At 34.9% G+C, this 20,506-nt stretch overlaps 1 protein-coding gene across 1 annotated transcript; it reads right to left on the reverse strand.

The window, feature by feature from the left end:
• Nucleotides 1–8,060: 8,060 nt before the first annotated feature.
• LOC117334815 (uncharacterized protein K02A2.6-like) lies at nucleotides 8,061–12,268 on the reverse strand. The gene is made up of 2 exons (XM_033894626.1): nucleotides 12,256–12,268; nucleotides 8,061–12,067 (listed from the first exon to the last, which is right to left on the reverse strand). The coding sequence occupies exons 1-2, from the start codon at nucleotides 12,266–12,268 to the stop codon at nucleotides 8,061–8,063; spliced, it is 4,020 nt and encodes a 1,339-aa protein (XP_033750517.1).
• Nucleotides 12,269–20,506: the final 8,238 nt, after the last annotated feature.

Here is a 20,506-nt window from a genome sequence, read left to right on the forward strand (position 1 = left end):
TAGCATGCAGTGCTTTCAGCACTTTGATCTATATGAAGATTTATGGGGGGTTGACAAATAGAAGTTGCAAAAACGAGGCATATCCAGTCATTCTGAAGTGCAATTTTTTTTCATGGATTACACAAATGAATTGAAATATTTCTATCGACAAAATTTGATAGTACTCGGGGTTTGAATTAGACAAAATGCCGTTTAAACGTGCATTCGACTTTATGAGAAATATCATTTTTTATGTTTGATGTCAAATTTCACAGAAACTAACGAAAAGATTCATACAATCGATATCCGATTACGTTGCCCGATATATGAATGAAATTTTAGTACAATTTTCCTTACAAACAAGTAACATTTTGACCTTATAAATACTTCGTTCTGGCATGTCCGAAACGGAACAAGGTTTTCATATGTACTATCAGATGCCCCATGGATATGTCTATCCGGGCATTAGGTAAAGGAACGATTTCCTTCGTGGGCGGTTTTAGAGCATTCCTGCAATAGCACCTTTGTCTTACACATTCAACGAATTCAATGGTATAGTTTTCACATAATGATCAAATCATAAACAGTTGTTTCATTGTTATATTTAGTATTTAAAGTAAAACGTCCCCATCAGGACATCATTGTTTCATATCCATAGTGCTACGTTTTTGGTTTGAATAAGATGTCATTTTATATTCAACAAATATAATTTCTTTAATTAAAAGTCATTGTTGTAAGTCGACTCTTTTTTAACATAGTCATTATAATGAATAAAAAATCAAATTGAAAGTCGTTTAATAAGGTTTTACATACAAAGATACTGATCGACTATGTGAAAACACCGTAATACCAGCTTTGACATAACTTGATAATCTCAGAATGTATTGAAAATAAGTTGGAAATTATGTTACAGCATGATTTGACACTGACCTCCCGACATGGGAATAATGCATGCTTAATTATAATACCCTCATCATATGCCATGAATAATTGAATATTGATGACTTTCAATTAATAAACAAATACACTTTCAAAATGAAAAAAAAAGAGTTCGAAAAGTCCTGCTTTAAATGGTTTCACTGTTGAATTTTTGAGAATATTTTGGAAACAGTTATGTAAGTTTATATTAAGATCATCAGAACGCTTAATATCCCCAAAAGAAGGAATTATAACATGCATCAAAAACGGTAATAAGCCTCGTAATAAATTAACTAATCGGTCACCAATAACTCTTCTAAATTAGATATATAAATTAGCAACAGGTATAAGAGTTTAGAGATTTAAAACTGTTATAATTATTAAGCAATAACTAAACTGGCGTTGTTCTTGGCAGATACACAGAGGAAAACAAACATTTAATTTATGACAAAATGTGGTTTACAGAAGACAACAATTTACCTGGACTATTTCTTCTAGTTGAATTTGAAAAATGTTTCGATTCTGTGTCCTGGAACTCTATCTCAAACCTTTGTTTAAGCCGTCAACAGTGTATGTTTAGTCATATACTTGGCTAGGATTACGTAGCCTTACGACCAGAACGTAATTAGTTATATATTCATGATAGAGTACCATTATCAATTGCATATTTACGTATCATTTTGATTCTTCTGTTAAGATAAGAATACAAGAGTAAATCAAATTTCATTTTAAATGTTGGTGTTATGTTCCTAATATTACGACTACGTTTTTTTTTACCAGTAATTCGTTTGTAAGGGATAACACCAGTAATATTAACTACTCCGACTGAACCAACCATGTTCAAAATATTATGTATTATACTGCCATCCATGTTCTGCTTCATTTTTGTGTCGCTTGAAAAAAGGGGCATATAGGTATCAGTATGTCGGCGCCAGCGGTGTCGGCGGCGTCGTCAGCACAATGGTTTCTGTACAATAACTCAAACTTTACACAGTGCTTCCTTACCAAAAGTGTTTGTCTAGGATTGCTGTTCAAGTTCAAATGCCAAAGGTCAAGGTCACTGTTACCATTAATAGAACAATTGTTTCCATGCGATAACTCAAGTTCCCTTCAGCCAATCAAACTTGGAACTTTGTATAGTGCTTTCTTGGTCGGGATTGCTTTTCAGGTTTGAATGTTTGGTTTGGTTTGTTTTTGTTTAACGTCCTAATAACAGCCAGGGTCATTTAAGAACGTGGCAGGTTTTGGAAGTGTAGGAAATCTGAAGTACCCGGAGAAAACCACCGACCTACAGCCAGTACCTGGCACTTGCCCCACGTAGGTTTCGAACTCGCAAACAAGAGGTGGAGGGCTAGTGATAAAGTGTCGGGACACCTTAACCACTCGGCAGCCGCGGCCTCGAATGTTTGAAGGTCAAAGGTCAAGGTCACTGTCACTATAAAAAAAACAATTGTTTCCATGTTATTACTCGAGTTTTCCTTTACCAATCAGGCTCAAACTTCATACACCGCTTCCTTACCAAAACTGCTTGCTTAGATTGCAGTTCAGGTTCAAAGGTCAAATGTCATTGTTACTATAAATAGAAAAATATGTTTCCATGCGGTAACTTGAGATTCCTTGGGCAAACAAAAACGCAAACTTCATGCATTGCTTTCTTACAGGAAATACTTGCTTGGGATTGCTATCAGATTCGATGTTACTTGTTAATATCATGTTTCTGTCTGACAAATGCAACATGACATAAATAGGAATGCACCCTACCATTTGTTAGTTCGCTCATTGTATGCGCGTGTGGGTTAATGTTGCGTCCCATTTTGCTGCTCATTAGTGGATTCATGTAAAATATACACTGTGTTGCATATTGTTGCAACTTGTACATTCCGATGACGTCACATTGTCTACAAATCCCGCATTGCGTCTGCACTGCCTGACACGAATGCCTCATTCTGTGTTTTTCAGTGTTTTTGTTAGTTTTCCTATATTTCAATTGATCAGGTATGGTAAAACAACCTCATTCAATAGGAGGTGTAAATGTAAAGTATTAAAAAAATGGCATGTTGAGCATAAGACTTCCACTTTCACTGTGTCAGCGCATTCGTGATCGCAGCTTTGATCGGCTGTCATGGCAAGACGAGGACGGTGGTTTTACCACATTTTTGAATCTGTAAACTTTTATGTACAACCAAAAACTTCTAAATATACATTACGTCTTTAAAAATAATATGTACTCAACATTTTGAACTGGGTATAAGGGTTTTATTATGAACATTTTACAATATCTCTAAAAGTTCATAATAAAAGCTTTTATTTGAAACATTTATGCAATGCTTGCACGACATATCTTTTCCGGAATTACTCAATGCATTCGATATTTCTTCACAATGCCAAATTTATAAATACCTTGCTTTAAAAATTCAATATGATCTTTAAAAAAAATGTCTTAAAGCGAAAACAGAACAAATACTAATTAGATTTCGTATACGGGCACAAACTCTTTATATTGAGTTCGGGCGCTGTAATGCCGTTCACAGCAACAAAAATAATGTAGAAGATCTGTTGAATTTTATACTTCTATGTCGCGCTTATGGAAAATGAAAATGAAATTGAACGTTTTGTAGTGTACTTTCATCAACATGTTTTATTTGTATTTACCTGGATTTTGCAAAAATGAATGAGCGAGACAAAAGCTTTCTATGGCAAATTAAAAAGAATTGACCCCTGTGTAAATACATCTTGTTTGTCCGAAACAAATTTTACCTAGATTTCTAGTTTTTCGAGAAACGAGATTAATCCTATTGTAGCAGATGGTTCACACCTTCTTTGTGTACACCAATTAAAATTTATCAAGGCCAATTAGTGATATTTAGATGATCTTATACAGTTGTATAGTCAGGGCTACCGGGTACTGCGAAAGAATCATAATCTGAAAGTGTATACAGAAAATGTATATAAACATTACATAAGTAAAACAATAGCTCGTGTGTTTCAAATGAATTTTTTTCGATGCATGTGGTTACATGGAACTTAAAAACAAAGGTAGATTCCAGGAAAATTACTTCCGATAGGAATAACTGTGTGGAGGTAAAAACTTTCCCGGTGGGTTGCCCGGTATGATTTTAATGTAACAAAGAATTCATCATTCAATAAATATTTTAGATCAGAAATAATGAAATCTGAAAAAATGTCCAAAAGAAACCAAAACATACACCAATAATAAATATATACAGGTAAATGTAAGGTAAACGATTATTATATATTCTGTGATATTATGATTTTTTAAGTAAAATGTGTCGTATCCTGTATTTATTTGAGATATCTGGGTTACTAACTTACTAAACACGTTTTTAATATTGATGCATATATGATATTAATATCATGTGTATCAGTTCTAATGCACACGCTTATTGACTTTTGTTAATCACGTTCAGTGTAGTTCAGTGTTAACTATAGTGCACAAGCTAGTAAAGTGGAGTTCACTTTTCTTGTTGTATCTCCAGTGAACTAGACTATCAAGTCTAGTTTACTATCAACTGTATACTGATCACATTCTTGCATTTGAAATGGTTTTATGAATCCTAGAAGCTGAACTAATATTTTAGCAAGGTAGGTCCGGATTGGATTTGTGAAACAACCCTAAACACCCCGAACCTGTGTCCATTTTTAGTCAAAACGTATCGGACAAACAAAATAAAGACAAACGTGGATATAATGACATTAATCAGAAGTTGTCTAACGTAAAATGGCTAAGGTACTACTGTTAAAATATCTACTTGTCCCGTATGACTTCGTTCAATTATTACCTATCAGATAGATATCGATCAAATGACACGGAAACAGATCTGATGCTCTTGTGCGTCTGCAATTAGAGATGTAAAACAGTAAAAATAGCTGGTATTTATAGCAGTATGGACATAAATGCAGCTCGAAGTTAGAAGGAACACCAACATAGGTGCATGTACACGACACATGTACTGGTGAAAACTGTAGACAAACGCATGTCTCCGATTTAATTATTTTAGCGATAATGAGTGTTTTGTTGGAATTATTAAAACAGAGTGCTTTAGTTATACAACTACCAGAGATATGCTCTCCAATCATTCTGACAGCATATATGCATTCCAGACTCTACTTGTAAATAACAAGTCGTTAGAGATGTACATAAGCAACTTTCTGTAGTAACCATAATAACTGTTGAAACTGCGCTGGGGACATGGCGAGGATTTAGGATACATATATACATGTCAACATTGGTTTAATGAAAATCACGAGGTACAAAGTTGATATACCGTAAATATAGTTATTTTCGCAGTGGTTCGATATGTAAACTATGCACGTGAGTGTAATTTTCGCGATCGATCCAGCTTCGTTTGTAGTTCGAGATAACGCAAATTGACTTCAAATAATACGCGTGGGGGAAATTTTCCGTGTAATTAGCATTGAAATCCCCCTCGCGTAAATGTCCAAGTTCACAGCTATACATAAACATATATGTATTTCTTTTACCTTGGCCATACACTGGAGAGAAAGATTTCAAAATTTCAGTGAAACACATATTATACACTAGGTATTAATAGTAGTGTATTGAGAAATTGAACAAAATAACCCATTTTTTTCCTTTGGGATTATAATTCTTCATAGCTTGTGGGGCCATTAAAAGAAACAAGTCAAAACAGGTAGAGAGAGTAGCACGTCCAGTTCCCTTTCGTGTAACAATAACGCACAACCCGTCTTAAAACGTAAATAAATTCAAACTCGTCACACTGTCTTCACATCATTATACATTTACTCAGTTGTTTTGTTGTCTGGCAAATGATATTGTTGATTGTTCAGATGGTGATAGCTCAAACCTGGGTCAGTTATCCTCTTCCATTCACCTGTGTGCTTGATTTCAATATGATCCTTGTATATGCTGTTGATTTTATCTGAGTACAATGATTTTGACAATCATCAATAAGTTTCTTAACTCAGAACTTATTAAGCTAAGCCGACATTTGTTTCATCAAGAAGTTTCTTAACTCTTAACTCATTCAGCTAAGCCGACTTTTTCTACTGCAATGTCAGATAAAAAAAAAACTTATTTGAAACCCCTTGGACACTCCTACGTAGATACTGTTCACTTATATTAAACAATCATATTACAAGCTTTGACAGAACACGATCATATATTAACAATGATTCAAATTATCACGCGACGTATGAAAATAGTTGTGTAGTTATAATACTGATCGGATGTGTTAGATATAGGGTTAAAGCATGCTTTAATCATTCTGAACCTCTGAATGCTGACTGCATAATACATGTTTTCAATATGACCATATTGTGAATCAACCTACAATCTGGCTCCGACTAAAACAAATATATCAAAAATATATACATTTTACAGTCATTAATGATTGCTTCACTCTTAATATAAATATAGGAAATAAATTCACCACATTACAATACCCGTACTTGTTGCATGACAATGACAATGTCGAATGTACATGTAATTTGTGACGTTTACTTTTGTTTTAGTCTGATGCCTTGGGCCAAGCAGTTTGGAAAGGTCGCACAGAAATTGTGAAGATACTTCTGGAAAAAGGAGCCGACGTAAATGAGGTTGGTTAACCAAACATTTAAAGACAGCTTAATGTTGATGCTCCATTTTAATATTACTTGATCAGTCACAATGCAAAGAATTAATAAATTATTGTCTGATCAGTGTTTACTGAAGTAGAAATAGTTTGAAACATGAATGAACAGAAGCAGCAATTTTCATTCGGGATCATGATACTTTTTAATTTGTAAGATAATCATAAGAAACAGGCCAAATAGTTTACAAATAGGCTACAGTCCAAGGTCTCTTTAAATTGGTTTGAATATGTTACAAAAAAAAATGAAATTGAATGGTTTCATTCAAATAAAGAAATCTTCTAGTGTGTTTTTATTTATTTGTTGAGTTGGAAAGTTGGTTCAAATGACAAATTATATTTATTTCAAAAGATAAACATCATGCATCATATCCTTGAAATCATAACCAAATGTAAACTTCAAAAACACAGAGAGAACTTGCAGGTGTTGTGACTGACACATCATTGACATGATGTCAGTAGTGTAGGATAGCTAACATACTGGTGAACGGCGATTCTTCAGTGATTAGTTATCTTCGTAAATTCATATCAAGGGTATCTTTTATATACAAACAGAAAAACTTATTACATTAAATAATCGACTATATGTGTAAGCAATCACTGTCGGAAAACATTACCTTTTGATATATCATGATATAATGAAGCTAAAGCGTTCACGTTATTAGGAAATTTAAATTTGTCCGAAACGATTTTTGAAAAACGTTAGAATTTAAATTTCCCTACAAGAAACACATGTTACCGCTCTCGAGCAGAAAGTTACACGGACATATTTTACTATTTATAAAAAAAAAATCATCGTTAGATCGTTAAACGCAAACTTCATGCATTGCTTTCTTACAGGAAATGCTTGCTTGGGATTGCTATCAGGTTCGACGTTAAAAGATAAAATGTCAAGGTCACTGTTACTATTGAACTGCTTACTTGTAGTTATGGAGATTTGAATGCACTATATTTGATTGAAAAAAAACACGTTTCTGTAACGTTTGTCTTAGCAACCTTTATAGCCTTACCAACGTTAGACATACAACACAACTGATCAGCTTCAGGTCCATAATCTTGTATTCTGAGGTTCCATGTGCTCTACACAATACATGGTGACGTCACAACAACATGTGCACCAATACACAATACGGTGCGTTCGATTGAATATACATTAATGAGATATCGTTACATCCCCCTTTTTTGAGATTAGTTGAAATTGTAAAAATTACCATTAAAGTTCACAAATGATGTTGAATATTGGAGATGCACGATTGGAACTTAATATGGAATATGACTGTCCTTGTGTTTAAATTGTCCACTTATAATTGGAAACTTATATGATTATCAACAGAATTAAAAGTTCAAAACACATATGTACGCGTTTGTGTCATGTTGTTATTTCACTACAAAACTGTTATATATATCATGGAGAATACAAGTCTGAGTCCTGAACTATATGCTTTAACACTAAAATGTCTTGACTAGAATTAACTGAGTATAACTGATTTTATCAACACTATTTACACACTGATATAATGACACTGTCTGTTTTCACCACCAATCTGAAACGTAGGTCACAAAGTCCTCCAGATATTTTGGTCGATTTCTGGGTCTTCCTGAGGTTCTGATTCCTTGTGATACTTTGGGTGAAGGAGGCATAATGTTTCTTACGGGTTGTTTAACAATAGTTTGTTCGATTTGTGATTGTTCGATTCGCGGTGCCTCTACTTCCGGTATGTTCACTTCCGGTATGTTCACTTCCGGTACTTGTAGTACATTTCTATCAACTGGAGGCTCTGATTCACTGAATGGTTGAAATTGTTCTTGTGTTTTTTTCAAAAAATTACGGTTCCTTCTGATGTTAGTTCCGTAACTTGTTTCAACCTCATATGAACGATGGGGAAGAATGTTAACAACTTTACCGAGTTTCCAGTTCTTTTCACGTCCACTTGGTTTAATTCTAACAGAATCTTGCTCATCAAGTGGTTTTAAGTCTCTCGCGTTTCGGTCGTAATATTTCCTTTGTTTCTCCTTTCGTTTCTTCAAAGCCTTTGAGATGGTCCTTTTAGGGGAAGTAAGGGACGGTGTCAAGAGAGAGTTCGACATCGGTAGGAGCGACTTTGTACGTCGTCCGAAGAGTCGCTGATTCGGAGATAGTCCGATTCCTTCAGTCGGTGTATTTCGCCACTCTAGAAGTGCCAAATACGGGTCGTTCGAGTCCTCAAATGCTTTTCTCATAAGACCTTTTGCAGTCTTGATTGAGTTTTCCACTTTTCCATTCGCCTGCGCATGGTAGGGCGAACTCGTAATGTGTTGCATTTCGTACTTTTGAACGAAATCTTTAAATTCTGTGCTAGAGAATGGTGGACCATTATCCGAAACTAGCACATCTGGTATGCCGTGTCGTGCAAAGTTCAGTTTCAGTTTCTGAATTATCTCCTTTTCTGTTTTGTTGTGTAATCCATCAATTTCGAAGTAGTCAGAGTAATAGTCAACGGTTGATAGATACGACTTCTGGTTGAATTCAAATATGTCACATGCGACACGTTCCCAGGGACGCAATGGGATCTCATGACTCTGTAGTGTTTCCTTACATTGATTATTGTTGAATGTATTGCACACTTCACATCGCGCAATGTATTCAGTAACATCTTTGTTCATATTTGGCCAATAGAGACATTCACGCAGTCTGCGGAGACATCCTTGCAAGCCAATGTGCGATTGATGAGCAGTTTCGATAAGAGGAAACCTTTCGCTTTGCGGTATGACAACACGATCCGACTTGAATATTAGCCCGTTTTGTATTGTGAGCTCTTCGCGGAACGGAAAGTACACTTGTACCTGCGGAGGTAATACATTCTTTCTATCCGGCCATCCTTTTCTGATGGTTGCAGTTAGCATGTTCATTGCTTCGTCCTCCTCAGTTCCGTCCTGTAGTCTTTTCAAGCGTTGGGGAGATATCGGTAGGTTTTGTACTATGTTGACCTGTTCAAATAGTTGCTCATTCGGTGATCGGTCACTATTATGTTTCAACGGTAGATACGCTCTACTCAATGTATCAGCGAGATACATTTCCGATCCAGGTTTGTATAAGACACAGTATTCGAATCTCTGCAGGCGCAGTAACATCCTTTGTAGACGTTTTGGCGCGCTGGTGAGGCTTTTCTTTGTGATGATCTCAAGAGGTTTATGATCTGATTCAACGAGTATTTCTCGGCCATATGTATAGTTCTCGAATCGCTCCATACCGAATACCACCGCCAGTAACTCCTTCTCAATTTGAGCATAGTTTTGTTCTGTGGGCGTCAAAGCTCTTGACGCATACGCAACAGGGTGGCCATCTTGGAGAAGGCAGGCACCCAAACCATGCTGCGAAGCATCACACTGGAGTATGGTTGGTTTATTTTGGTCAAAGTATTGGAGAACTGGTGCATCCGTTAGTACAGATTTTATGTCATTTAGTGCTTTACCGTGAACAGTCTCATCCCAGACAAACCCATTTTCCTCGTGTGTCAGTTGTCTTAATGGAGCCGTGAACTCGGAGAGATTTGGCGCAAATTTCTGGACATAATTAACCATGCCCAAGAGCCTCTGTACACCCTTTTTGTCAGTAGGTGTCGGCATTTCAACTATCGACTTCACCTTCGCGGGGTCTGCACGCAAACTATGTTTCGAAATTATGTGTCCCATGTACGTCACTTCACTCAATCGAAGCTTTATTTTCTCCTTGTTGATACAGATACCTTTTTCCTTGCATCGCTGTAGAAGGTTTACTAGCTTAATATCATGATCACGTAGTGCTTGCTCGTCGCTGCCTCCACAACCGTAGACAATGATGTCATCATGTATCGCTTTCACGCCATCCAATCCTTCAAGCGCTTGGTCGAGTCTTCTCTGAAACTCCTCGGGGGCTGGACTAATGCCAAAGGGCATCCGATTCCATCTGTACCTTCCCCATGGCGTAGCAAATGTTGTGAGTAGGCTAGTTTCGTGGTCTAATTCCACGTGCCAGAAACCATTTTTTGCGTCCAATACGGTGAACAGTCGTGCTCCTTGTAAGTCGTGTAACATGTCTTCGATGGTGGGGGTCGGATAATGGTTTCGCTTAAGTGCTGCATTCAATGGCTGGGGGTCTATGCAAAGACGAATCTTGCCAGACGGTTTAGAAACTACAACCATTGCAGATATCCAATCTGTTGGATCGTGAACTTTTGACAGGATTTTTTGTTTCTCGAGCTTGTTGAGTTCAGACTTGACCTTGGGTGTCAGTGCTAAGGATATTTTACGAGTAGGTATTTTCGTAGGTTGAACCTTGTCATCAATCTCGAGGTGTAGCTTACCTGGTAGCTTGCCTACCCCACTGAAAACTTCAGGGAATTTCTCGAAAATGTTCTCTTTAGTGATTGGATCAGGTTCATTTTCACTGATTTGATTTACAAGTCCTGGACCGCGCTCGATTACATCATCATTCACTGTTATGAAGTTCATTTCCTGTATTGCTAACGATCCTAATATCGGGTGAACATCTGCGTCAACTATGTCAAACTCGTACTCATATTCTTTGTTGTTTTTTGGATTGACTACTCTCAGTCGACGTTTTCCCACTGGTTTTGTTACACTGTGATTGAACATTCTAAGTGGCTTTGACTTGTTGATAAGTCTTTTAAGTTTTCGATCACCACATAAATGTTTGTATAAAGATGCTGGTAGCACGTTCACTGTAGCTCCTGAGTCTAATTGGAACTTGACATTTTTTCCATTCATTTTGCCTAGCGCGTAGATTTTTTTCTCTCCTTTTTGAGTATCGGTACTACCAGTCTCAACACTGAACAAGAAATCATCACTGCTGTCAGTGTCATAATCGACCATAAAGTTCACAGACCGCTTTTTCTTGGACGGTTTACGCTTGGGCCTTTCATTCCGACATTTAGACTCAAAGTGATTACTTTTGTGGCATTTGGAGCATTTTTTACCCCATGCGGGACATGACTCTTTACGGAATACATGATTTGTTCCACAGTATCTACATTCTTTCGGTTCTGGTCTATGTTGTGATCTTCGAGCACTTTCTTTTTTCTCTTTATGTTGAACCATTTGTACTTCTTCTTGCGAAATAGCTTTCATTTGTTTGGATGTTTTCTCGGCTGCTCGACAAATATCGATACACGAGTTCAAGGTTAGTTTTGAGTCCTGTAGGAGCTTTTTACGCGTGTGATTATCGCGTATTCCAATCACAATACGGTCTCGTATCAGTGCATCCTCAAGGGTCGTGTAATTACATGTTTTAGCAAGAGTTCTCAATGCTGACACATAAGCATCAATACTTTCCCCTGCTTCCTGTTCACGCTTATTAGAACAATAACGTTCATACGTTTCATTTGTGGACCCTATACAGAACTTTTCAAACTTTTCTATTATTTTTTCAAAATGTTTTCCATCGTCCTCGTTTTCGAATTCGAAACCCTCAAAAACCTCCAGGGCCTCGGGCCCCACACACGTTAGTAATGTGGCAGCTCTGTACTTATTGTCTCTAACATCTAGGCCTGTTGCTTTGTAGCCTTACCAACGTTAGACATACAACACAACTGATCAGCTTCAGGTCCATAATCTTGTATTCTGAGGTTCCATGTGCTCTACACAATACATGGTGACGTCACAACAACATGTGCACCAATACACAATACGGTGCGTTCGATTGAATATACATTAATGAGATATCGTTACAGTTTCTATTAATGTCACATACCTGTTAATATCATGTTTCTGTCTGACAAATGCAACATGACATAAATAGGAATGCACTGTATCATTTGTGAGTTCGTTCATTGCATGCGCATGTGGGTTAATGTTGCGTCCCATTTTGCTGCTCATAAGTGGATTCATGTAAAATATACACTGTGCACATTGTTGCAACTTATACATTCCGATGACGTCACATTGTCTACAAATCCCGCATTGCGTCTGCACTGCCTGACACGAATGCCTCATTCTGTGTTTTTCAGTGTTTTTATTAGTTTTTCTATATTTCAATTGATCAGGTATGGTAAAACAACCTCATTCAATAGGAGGTGTAAATGTAAAGTATTAAGAAAAACGTCATGTTGTGCATAAGACTTCCACTTTCACTTTGTCAGTGCATTCGTGATCGCAGCTTTGATCGACTGTCATGGCAACGACGAGGACGGTGGTTTTACCACATTTTTGAATCTGCAAACTTGCATGTACAACCAAAAACTTCTAAATATACATTACGTCTTTAAAAATAATATGTATTCAACATTTTGAACTGAGTATAAGAGTTTTATTATAAATAATTTACAATATCTCTAAAAGTTCATAATAAAAACCTTTATTTGAAACATTTATGCAATGCTTGCACGACATATCTTTTCCGGAATTACTCCATGCATTCGATAATTCTTCAAAATGCAAAATTTATAAATATCTTGCTTTAAAAATTCAATATGATCTGAAAAAAATGTCTTAAAGCGAAAACAGAACAAATACTAATTAGATTTCGTATACGGGCACAAACTCTTTATATTGAGTCCGGGCGCTGTAATGCCGTTCAAAGCAACACAAATAATGTAGAAGATCTGTTGAATTTTATACTTCTATGTCGCGCTTATGGAAAATGAAAATGTAATTGAACGTTTTGTAGTGTACATTCATCAACATGTTTTATTTGTATTTACCTTGATTTTAAAAAAATGAATGAGCGAGACAAAAGCCTTCTATGGCAAATTAAAAAGAATTGACCCCTGTGTAAATACAACTTGTTTGTCCGAAACAAATTTTACCTAGATTTCCAGTTTTTCGAGAAACGAGATTAATCCTATTGTACCAGATGGTTCACACCTTGTTTGTGTACACCAATTAAAAGTTATCAGGGCCAATTAGTGATATTTAGATGATCTTATACAATTGTATAGTCAGGGCTACCGCGTACTGCGCAAGAATCATAATCTGAAAGCGTTGCAGAAAATGTATATTAACATTACATAAGTAAAACAATAGTTCGTGTGTTTCAAATGACTTTTTTCCGATTTGTGTGGTTACATGGAATTTAAAAACAAAGGTAAATTCCAGGAAAAATTACTTCCGATAGGAATAACTGCGTGGAGGTAAAAACTTTCCTGAATGGTTGCCCGGTATGATTTTAATGTAACAAAGAATCCATCATGCAATCAATATTTTAGAAAAGAAATAATGAAATCTGAAAAAAAATGTCCAAAAGAAAACAAAACATACACCAATAATAAATATATACAGGTAAATGTAAGGTAAACGATTATTATATATTCTGTGATAACATATTCTTTCAAGTAAAATGTGTCGTATCCTGTATTTATTTGAGATATTTGGGTTACTAATTTACTTAACAAGTTTTCAATATTGATGCACATATCATATTCATCAGTTCTAATGCACAAGCTTATTGACTTATGTTAATTACGTTCCCAATGTATTTCAGTGTTAACTATAGTGCACAAGCTAGTAAAGTGGAGTTAACTTTTCTTGTGAACTCCAGTGAACTAGACTATCAAGTCTAGTTTACTATCAACTGTTACTGATCACATTCTTGCATTGGAAATGGTTTAATAAATCCTAGAAGCTGAACTAAGATTTTAGCAAGGTAGGTCCGGATTGGATTTGAGAAACAATCCTAAACACCCCAAACTTGTGTCCGTTTTAAGTCAAATCGTATCGGCCAAACAAAATAAAGACAAACGTGGATATAATGATGTAAACAGAAGTTGTCTAACGTAAAATAGCTAAGGTACTACTGTTAAAATATTTACTTGTCCCGTATGTCCCGTTCTCTTATTACCTGTCAGATATATATCGATCAAATGACACGGAAACAGATCTGATGCCTTTGTGTGTCTGCAATAGAGATGTAAAACAGTAAAAATAGCTGGTATTTATAGCACTATAGACATAAATGCAGCTCGAAAAATTAGAAGGAACACCAACATAGGTGCATGTTAGCGACAAATGTACTGGTGAAAACTGTAGACAAACGCATGTCGCAGATTTCATTGTTTTAGCGATAATGAGTGTTTTGTTGGAACTATCAAAACCGAGCGCTTTAGTTATACAACTACCAGAGATATGCTCTCTAACCATTCTGACAGCATATATGTATGTCAGACTCTAATTCTAAATAACAAGTCGTTAGAGATGTTCATGAGTAACTTTGTTTAGTACCATAATACCTGTTGAAACTTCGCTGGGGACATAACGAGGATTTAGGATATATATATACATGTCAACATTGGTTTAATGGAAATCACGAGGTACGTGAGTGTAATTTTCGCGATCGATCCAGCTTCCTTTGTGGTTCGGGATAACGCAAATTGACTTCAAATAATACGCGTTGGGTAAATTGTCCATGTAATTAGCATTAAATTCCCCCTCACGTAAATGTCCAAGTTCACAGTTATACATTAACATATGTATTTCTTTTACCCTGGCCATACACTGGAGAGAAAAAATTCAAAATTTCAGTGAAACACATATTAATATACACTAGATATTAATAGTCGTATATTGATGAATTGAACAAAATATTCCATTTTTTTGCTTTGGAATTATAATCCTTCATAGCTTGTGTGGTTATTAAAAGAAACAAGTCTAAACAGGTAAAGATAGTAGCACGTCCATTTCCCTTTCGTATAATAATAACGCACAACCAGTCTTAAAACGTAAATAGATTCAAACTCGTCACACTGTCTTCACATCATTATACATTTACTCAGTTGTTTTGTTGTCTGGCAAATGATATTGTTGATTGTTCAGATGGTGATAGCTTAAACCTGGGTCAGTTATCCTCTTCCATTCACCCGTGTGTTTGATCATAATCTTATCCTTGTATATGCTGTTGATTTTATCTGAGTACAATGATTTTGACAATTATCAATAAGTTTCTTAACTCAGAACTTATTAAGCTAAGCCGACATTTTTTCATCAAGAAGTTTCTTAACTCTTAACTCATTCAGCTAAGCCGACTTTTTCTACTGCAATGTCAGATAAAAAAAATTTATTTGAAACCCCTTTGACACTCCTACGTGGATACTGTTCACTTATATTAAACAATCATATTACAAGCTTTGACAGAACACGATAATATATTAACAATGATTCAAATTATCAAGCGACGTATGAAAATAGTTGTGTAGTTATAATACTGATCGGATGTGTTAGATATAGTGTTAAAGCATGCTTTGATTATTCTGAACCTCTGAATGCTGACTGCATAATACATGTTTTCAATATGACCATATTGTGAATCAACCTACAATCTGGCTCAGACTAAACAAAATATATCAAAAATATATACATTTTACAGTCATTAATGATTTGCTTCACTCTTGATATAAAGATTGGAAATAAATTAACCACATTACAATACCCGTACTTGTTGCATGACAATGACAATGTCGAATGTACATGTAATTTGTGACGTTTACTTTTGTTTTAGTATGATACCTTGGGCCAAGCAGTTATGAAAGGTCACACAGACATTGTGAAGATACTTCTGGAAAAAGGAGCCGACGTAAATAAGGTTGGTTAACCAAACATTTAAAGACAGCTTAATGATGATGCTCCATTTTAATATTACTTGATCAGTCACAATGCAAAGAATTAATGAATTATTGTCTGATCAGTGTTTACTGAAGTAGAAATAGTTTGAAACATGAATTGAACAAAAGCAGCAATTTTCATTCGGGATCATGATACTTTTTAATTTGTAAGATAATCATAAGAAACAGGCCAAATAGTTTACAAATAGGCTACAGTTCAAGGTATCTTTAAATTGGTTTGAATATGTTACAAAAAAAATGAAATTGAATGGTTTCATTCAAATAAAGAAATTTTCTAGTGTGTTTTTATTTATTTGTTGAGTTGGAAAGTTGGTTCAAATGACAAACTATATTTATTTCAAAAGATAAACATCATGCATCATATCCTTGAAATCATAACCAAATGTAAACTTCAAAACCATAGAGAGAACTTGCAGGTGTTGTGACTGACACACCATTGACATGATGTCAGTAGTGTAGGATAGCCAACATACTGGTGAACGGCGATTCTTCTGTGATTGGTTATCTTTGTAAATTCATATCAAGGGTATTTTTATATACAAACAGAAAAACTTATTACATTCTATTATTATCGAAAATCACAATACGATACAAATCATTTAAACGACTATATGTGTAAACAATCACTGCCGGAAAACATTACCTTTTGATATTTCATGATATAATGAAAATAAAGCGTTCACGTAATTATGAAATTTAAAATTGTCCGAAACAATTTTTGAAAAACGTTAGAATTTAAAGTCCCTGCAAGAAACACATGTTACCGCCCTCAAGCAGAAAGTTACACGAACATATTTCACTATTTATGAAAAAAATCATCGTTAAATGAGTATGAAATCCAAAGTTATTGTCGCGTTAAACACTTAAACTTAAGACCTATGATATGATTGGTCTTAGCTTTAACGGGAAATATTCACATTTAGCACCCGAGTCTCGCATTATCTCAGTTTCAATCTTGGTTGCATTAATGAACGTTCATATGACGTGATTGTTGCGTCATTTTGATCAACGTGAGGGAAATGCTTGGCTATGCACTTAGAATGAATAAAAAAATAGTTAGTTAATTATTTAGAACAATTGTGTTACTATACAAACGATATGTTGATCATCTTTACGGCGAGACTTTGTATAATGAGTTAGAGAGGTTGCAGTTCAATCACAGAAGGAAGGTGATATTAAAATGATATTCTTTCAAATGAATTTACAAGGAAATGGATGAAAATAAAGAATATATTTATTCAAGAAAGGCGGTGTGTGACAAATATATATATATATATATATATATATACACACATATTGGCACTATGACTGATCCACAGTGGCCTGAGTAGTGGGACCAAAAAGCGTAAAATTGACGAAATTTCTAAACTTCCAGATATGAAGAAATCAAACATCCTTCATGGATTAAGGCACTTTTCAAAATATAAGGTTTTTTTTTTGTTTTTTTTTTTTACCACAGGGTGTCCTGTTCTAGATCTGTTATACCCTATAGGGATGGGTTATTGAAATAATTGTTTAATTCATATACAGAAATCACACTTTTTGGCCTTATTTAATTTGTTCAATTAATTTATTAAATAAAAGCGAGTTTACAACCATCACTACAAATGTATTTAATAGCAGTGGCGTCAATATTTGTTTAAAGTCCACATTTGACAGTGTTATTGAGTTGCATGCTGTCAGATTGAATTGAAACTGGTGAAGGTACCGATACAATCATATGTACTGTTGTACATGCACCTATCCATCATTTAGAGGATTTTTTCCAGGTTCACCTATTTTTGGGTAAAATAAAAATACTAACAGGTAATTTTCTGAAGTTATGTTAAGATTCACTTTAAACTGTGTTATAAAAGCAATATTAATCTAATTGAAACTTAAATGTCTTTACAGATTCACATATTTTGGCCTCAAAACTGAATTTTGAGAATTTTCATTAAAGTTCAGTTTTCACCCTATCTCAATGTCTCACTGAACACTTGGTTACTGATATTATTTAATTACTTGAACACTACTCCATAATTGAAAAATGTTATTGATAAAGCGGGAAAGATGGGATATAGAATTCTGTATAATTCTTGTTATATAAGGCCTTTTGATGACTTATCATGATGCATGACCTTGTGATTTTCATAAATCTGCTAATATAATGAAAAAATTTCCATATATTACATATTCATTCATATTACAGTTATTTAAAAACATAACGTTTTTGTTCTGTTTAGTTATACATCCAACATTTAACCACATGCGAGGGAGTCTATCTGGCAAATCATAAAATTACACCTGAACTAGATACAATGAAAATCAAAGCTGTTATTTTAAACTAATATCCTTGCTTGCTTCGTAGGTTACACTTCCGTTGAAATCTTTTTAATGATATAAGCAGTTAGCGGTTGTCATACAGCAGTTGCTGAACTATACTTGGATAAGGGAGTCGATTTAAATTTTGTTGGTTAACGAAACATTGCAAAGGCAGCTTTATGTTGATACATGTACCAGTTATGATATTACTTTATTGGTTACGATTCAATGAATGAATGAATCATTATTTTATCAGTGTTTATTGAGGTTGAGGCAATTTATATCATTTATTGAACAAATAATCCATTTGTAGGATCTTGATAATTTATAACTGGTTATTGAAAATGTAAACAATGTATGTTTAATCATGCAGTTCAGAGCAAACTTAACTGTGCACTTTGTAATGTAATAGGAGTGTACACGGTAGAGAACTAGCATCATACTACACCGGGTGCACTACATTTTAGCCACAGTGTACTACGACGTGCACTTTATTTCCAAAGTAAAGTTTTCAGATTAAAGATAATTTTTTTAAACGAGTGTTGAAATTCAAGATGGCTTCCATGATCGCCATCTTTGAAATTATGTTTTCCTTATAACTCTAATATTTTTTGCTCCGTAGTAGGAAGCACTTTTTGGGAATGTTCTATTGACATTTCTGAACATAAGGTGTTGTTTCAAAAACATCATTAAATTTACAAGATGGCCACCACAGCAATTATCACCTGATGAGCTATGGAAAAGTACTTAAGATTTTCTTTGTGGACAAGATTACTAACTACTGGTACATCATTTAGAGTTGATTTTCAATAACAAGGTCCAAATACTGGTGATAAAAAGGCGAGTTTAATTTGGGATACGTATAATGAGTGGCTGATTTTTAATTGATATAATTGTATGGTTTGTACCTGTCTGTATACACTGTATACATCTTCAGTGTGAACATTGCTGGTAGGGGTCCTAAATGGGGGAACTGGCAGCTGACTAGCTTGGCTGCTAGCAGCACCCACACCCACTTGAGAGACAATTTCATATAGTGTAATACACAATCAAGGTGACGAAACATGCTAGATTTTGATTTTAAAGATAAAGACTAGGATCAGGTTCAATATATAAATCAGTTTTCAAAAAGTTAAGTTCAGTCTATTGAAGATTTGAGCAAAGGTCGTCTTTATTGTTTTGATTTTGTATAAAACTGTGTATGCCTCTTGATAATGGATAACTATACAATGTATATATACGCATCAATTATACCGGGTGTTGCCTCAATGCTGTGCAGTAATGGGTGTTTTTAATGAATGATATGGTACTCAGTTCTTTGTGTAAGATAACCATGCTTTTGTATTATCTACTATCTATTACCAGTTAGTTTTGATGCCAAAACCTGTTAGCTTAATCTTTGGATGAAACCATGGTATTGCTGGTTTAGGGTCACACAGGAAAACAATAAAATTAATTAGATAAAGGGCAGCAGAGGTCTGGGAATGGAGCCCTATCTCCAGAGCTATTGCTTAGTGATGGAATATGTGTTTTGGGTGACAAATGTGTTTTGGGTTACAAATGAGTTTTGGATGTTAAGTGTTTGTTTGTTTATGTTTTACGGCCCATCGACAACTAGGGTCATTTAGGGCCAAACAATAAAGTTAAATGTACCTTGTGTAAATACGGTAAATATCAGAAAACTTCTGATATTTTAAATCAAATTTGGAGAGAGTCTATAGGTTTCTTATTGATTAATCATATTTATATATATTATATAATGCTAATGTGCATGTGGAAAGCATGTCACTTTGATACTTTTGGTGACCAGTTTAACCTGTGACCTTTGGTGTCTTGTATATCACTCTTTCCATTGTTCTATATTGTGACTGGTTCAAATGAAAAGTAAGACAACATCTAAGATGAATACCATATGCTCATACTGGAATTTGCAAAATAAGGTCAGTGGCCTACTTTTTAAATACTAATGATAGAACAACATAATTTGACATCATTCTGAATTTTGCAACATTAGGTCAGTGACCTACTTTTCAATAATTATATTAGGGCAACAGGAATAGATATCTAGGATGAGAAAGGTATGCA

Source organism: Pecten maximus, chromosome 9 (genome assembly GCF_902652985.1).
Source record: "Pecten maximus chromosome 9, xPecMax1.1, whole genome shotgun sequence".
Classification (NCBI taxonomy): Eukaryota; Metazoa; Mollusca; class Bivalvia; order Pectinida; family Pectinidae; genus Pecten; species Pecten maximus.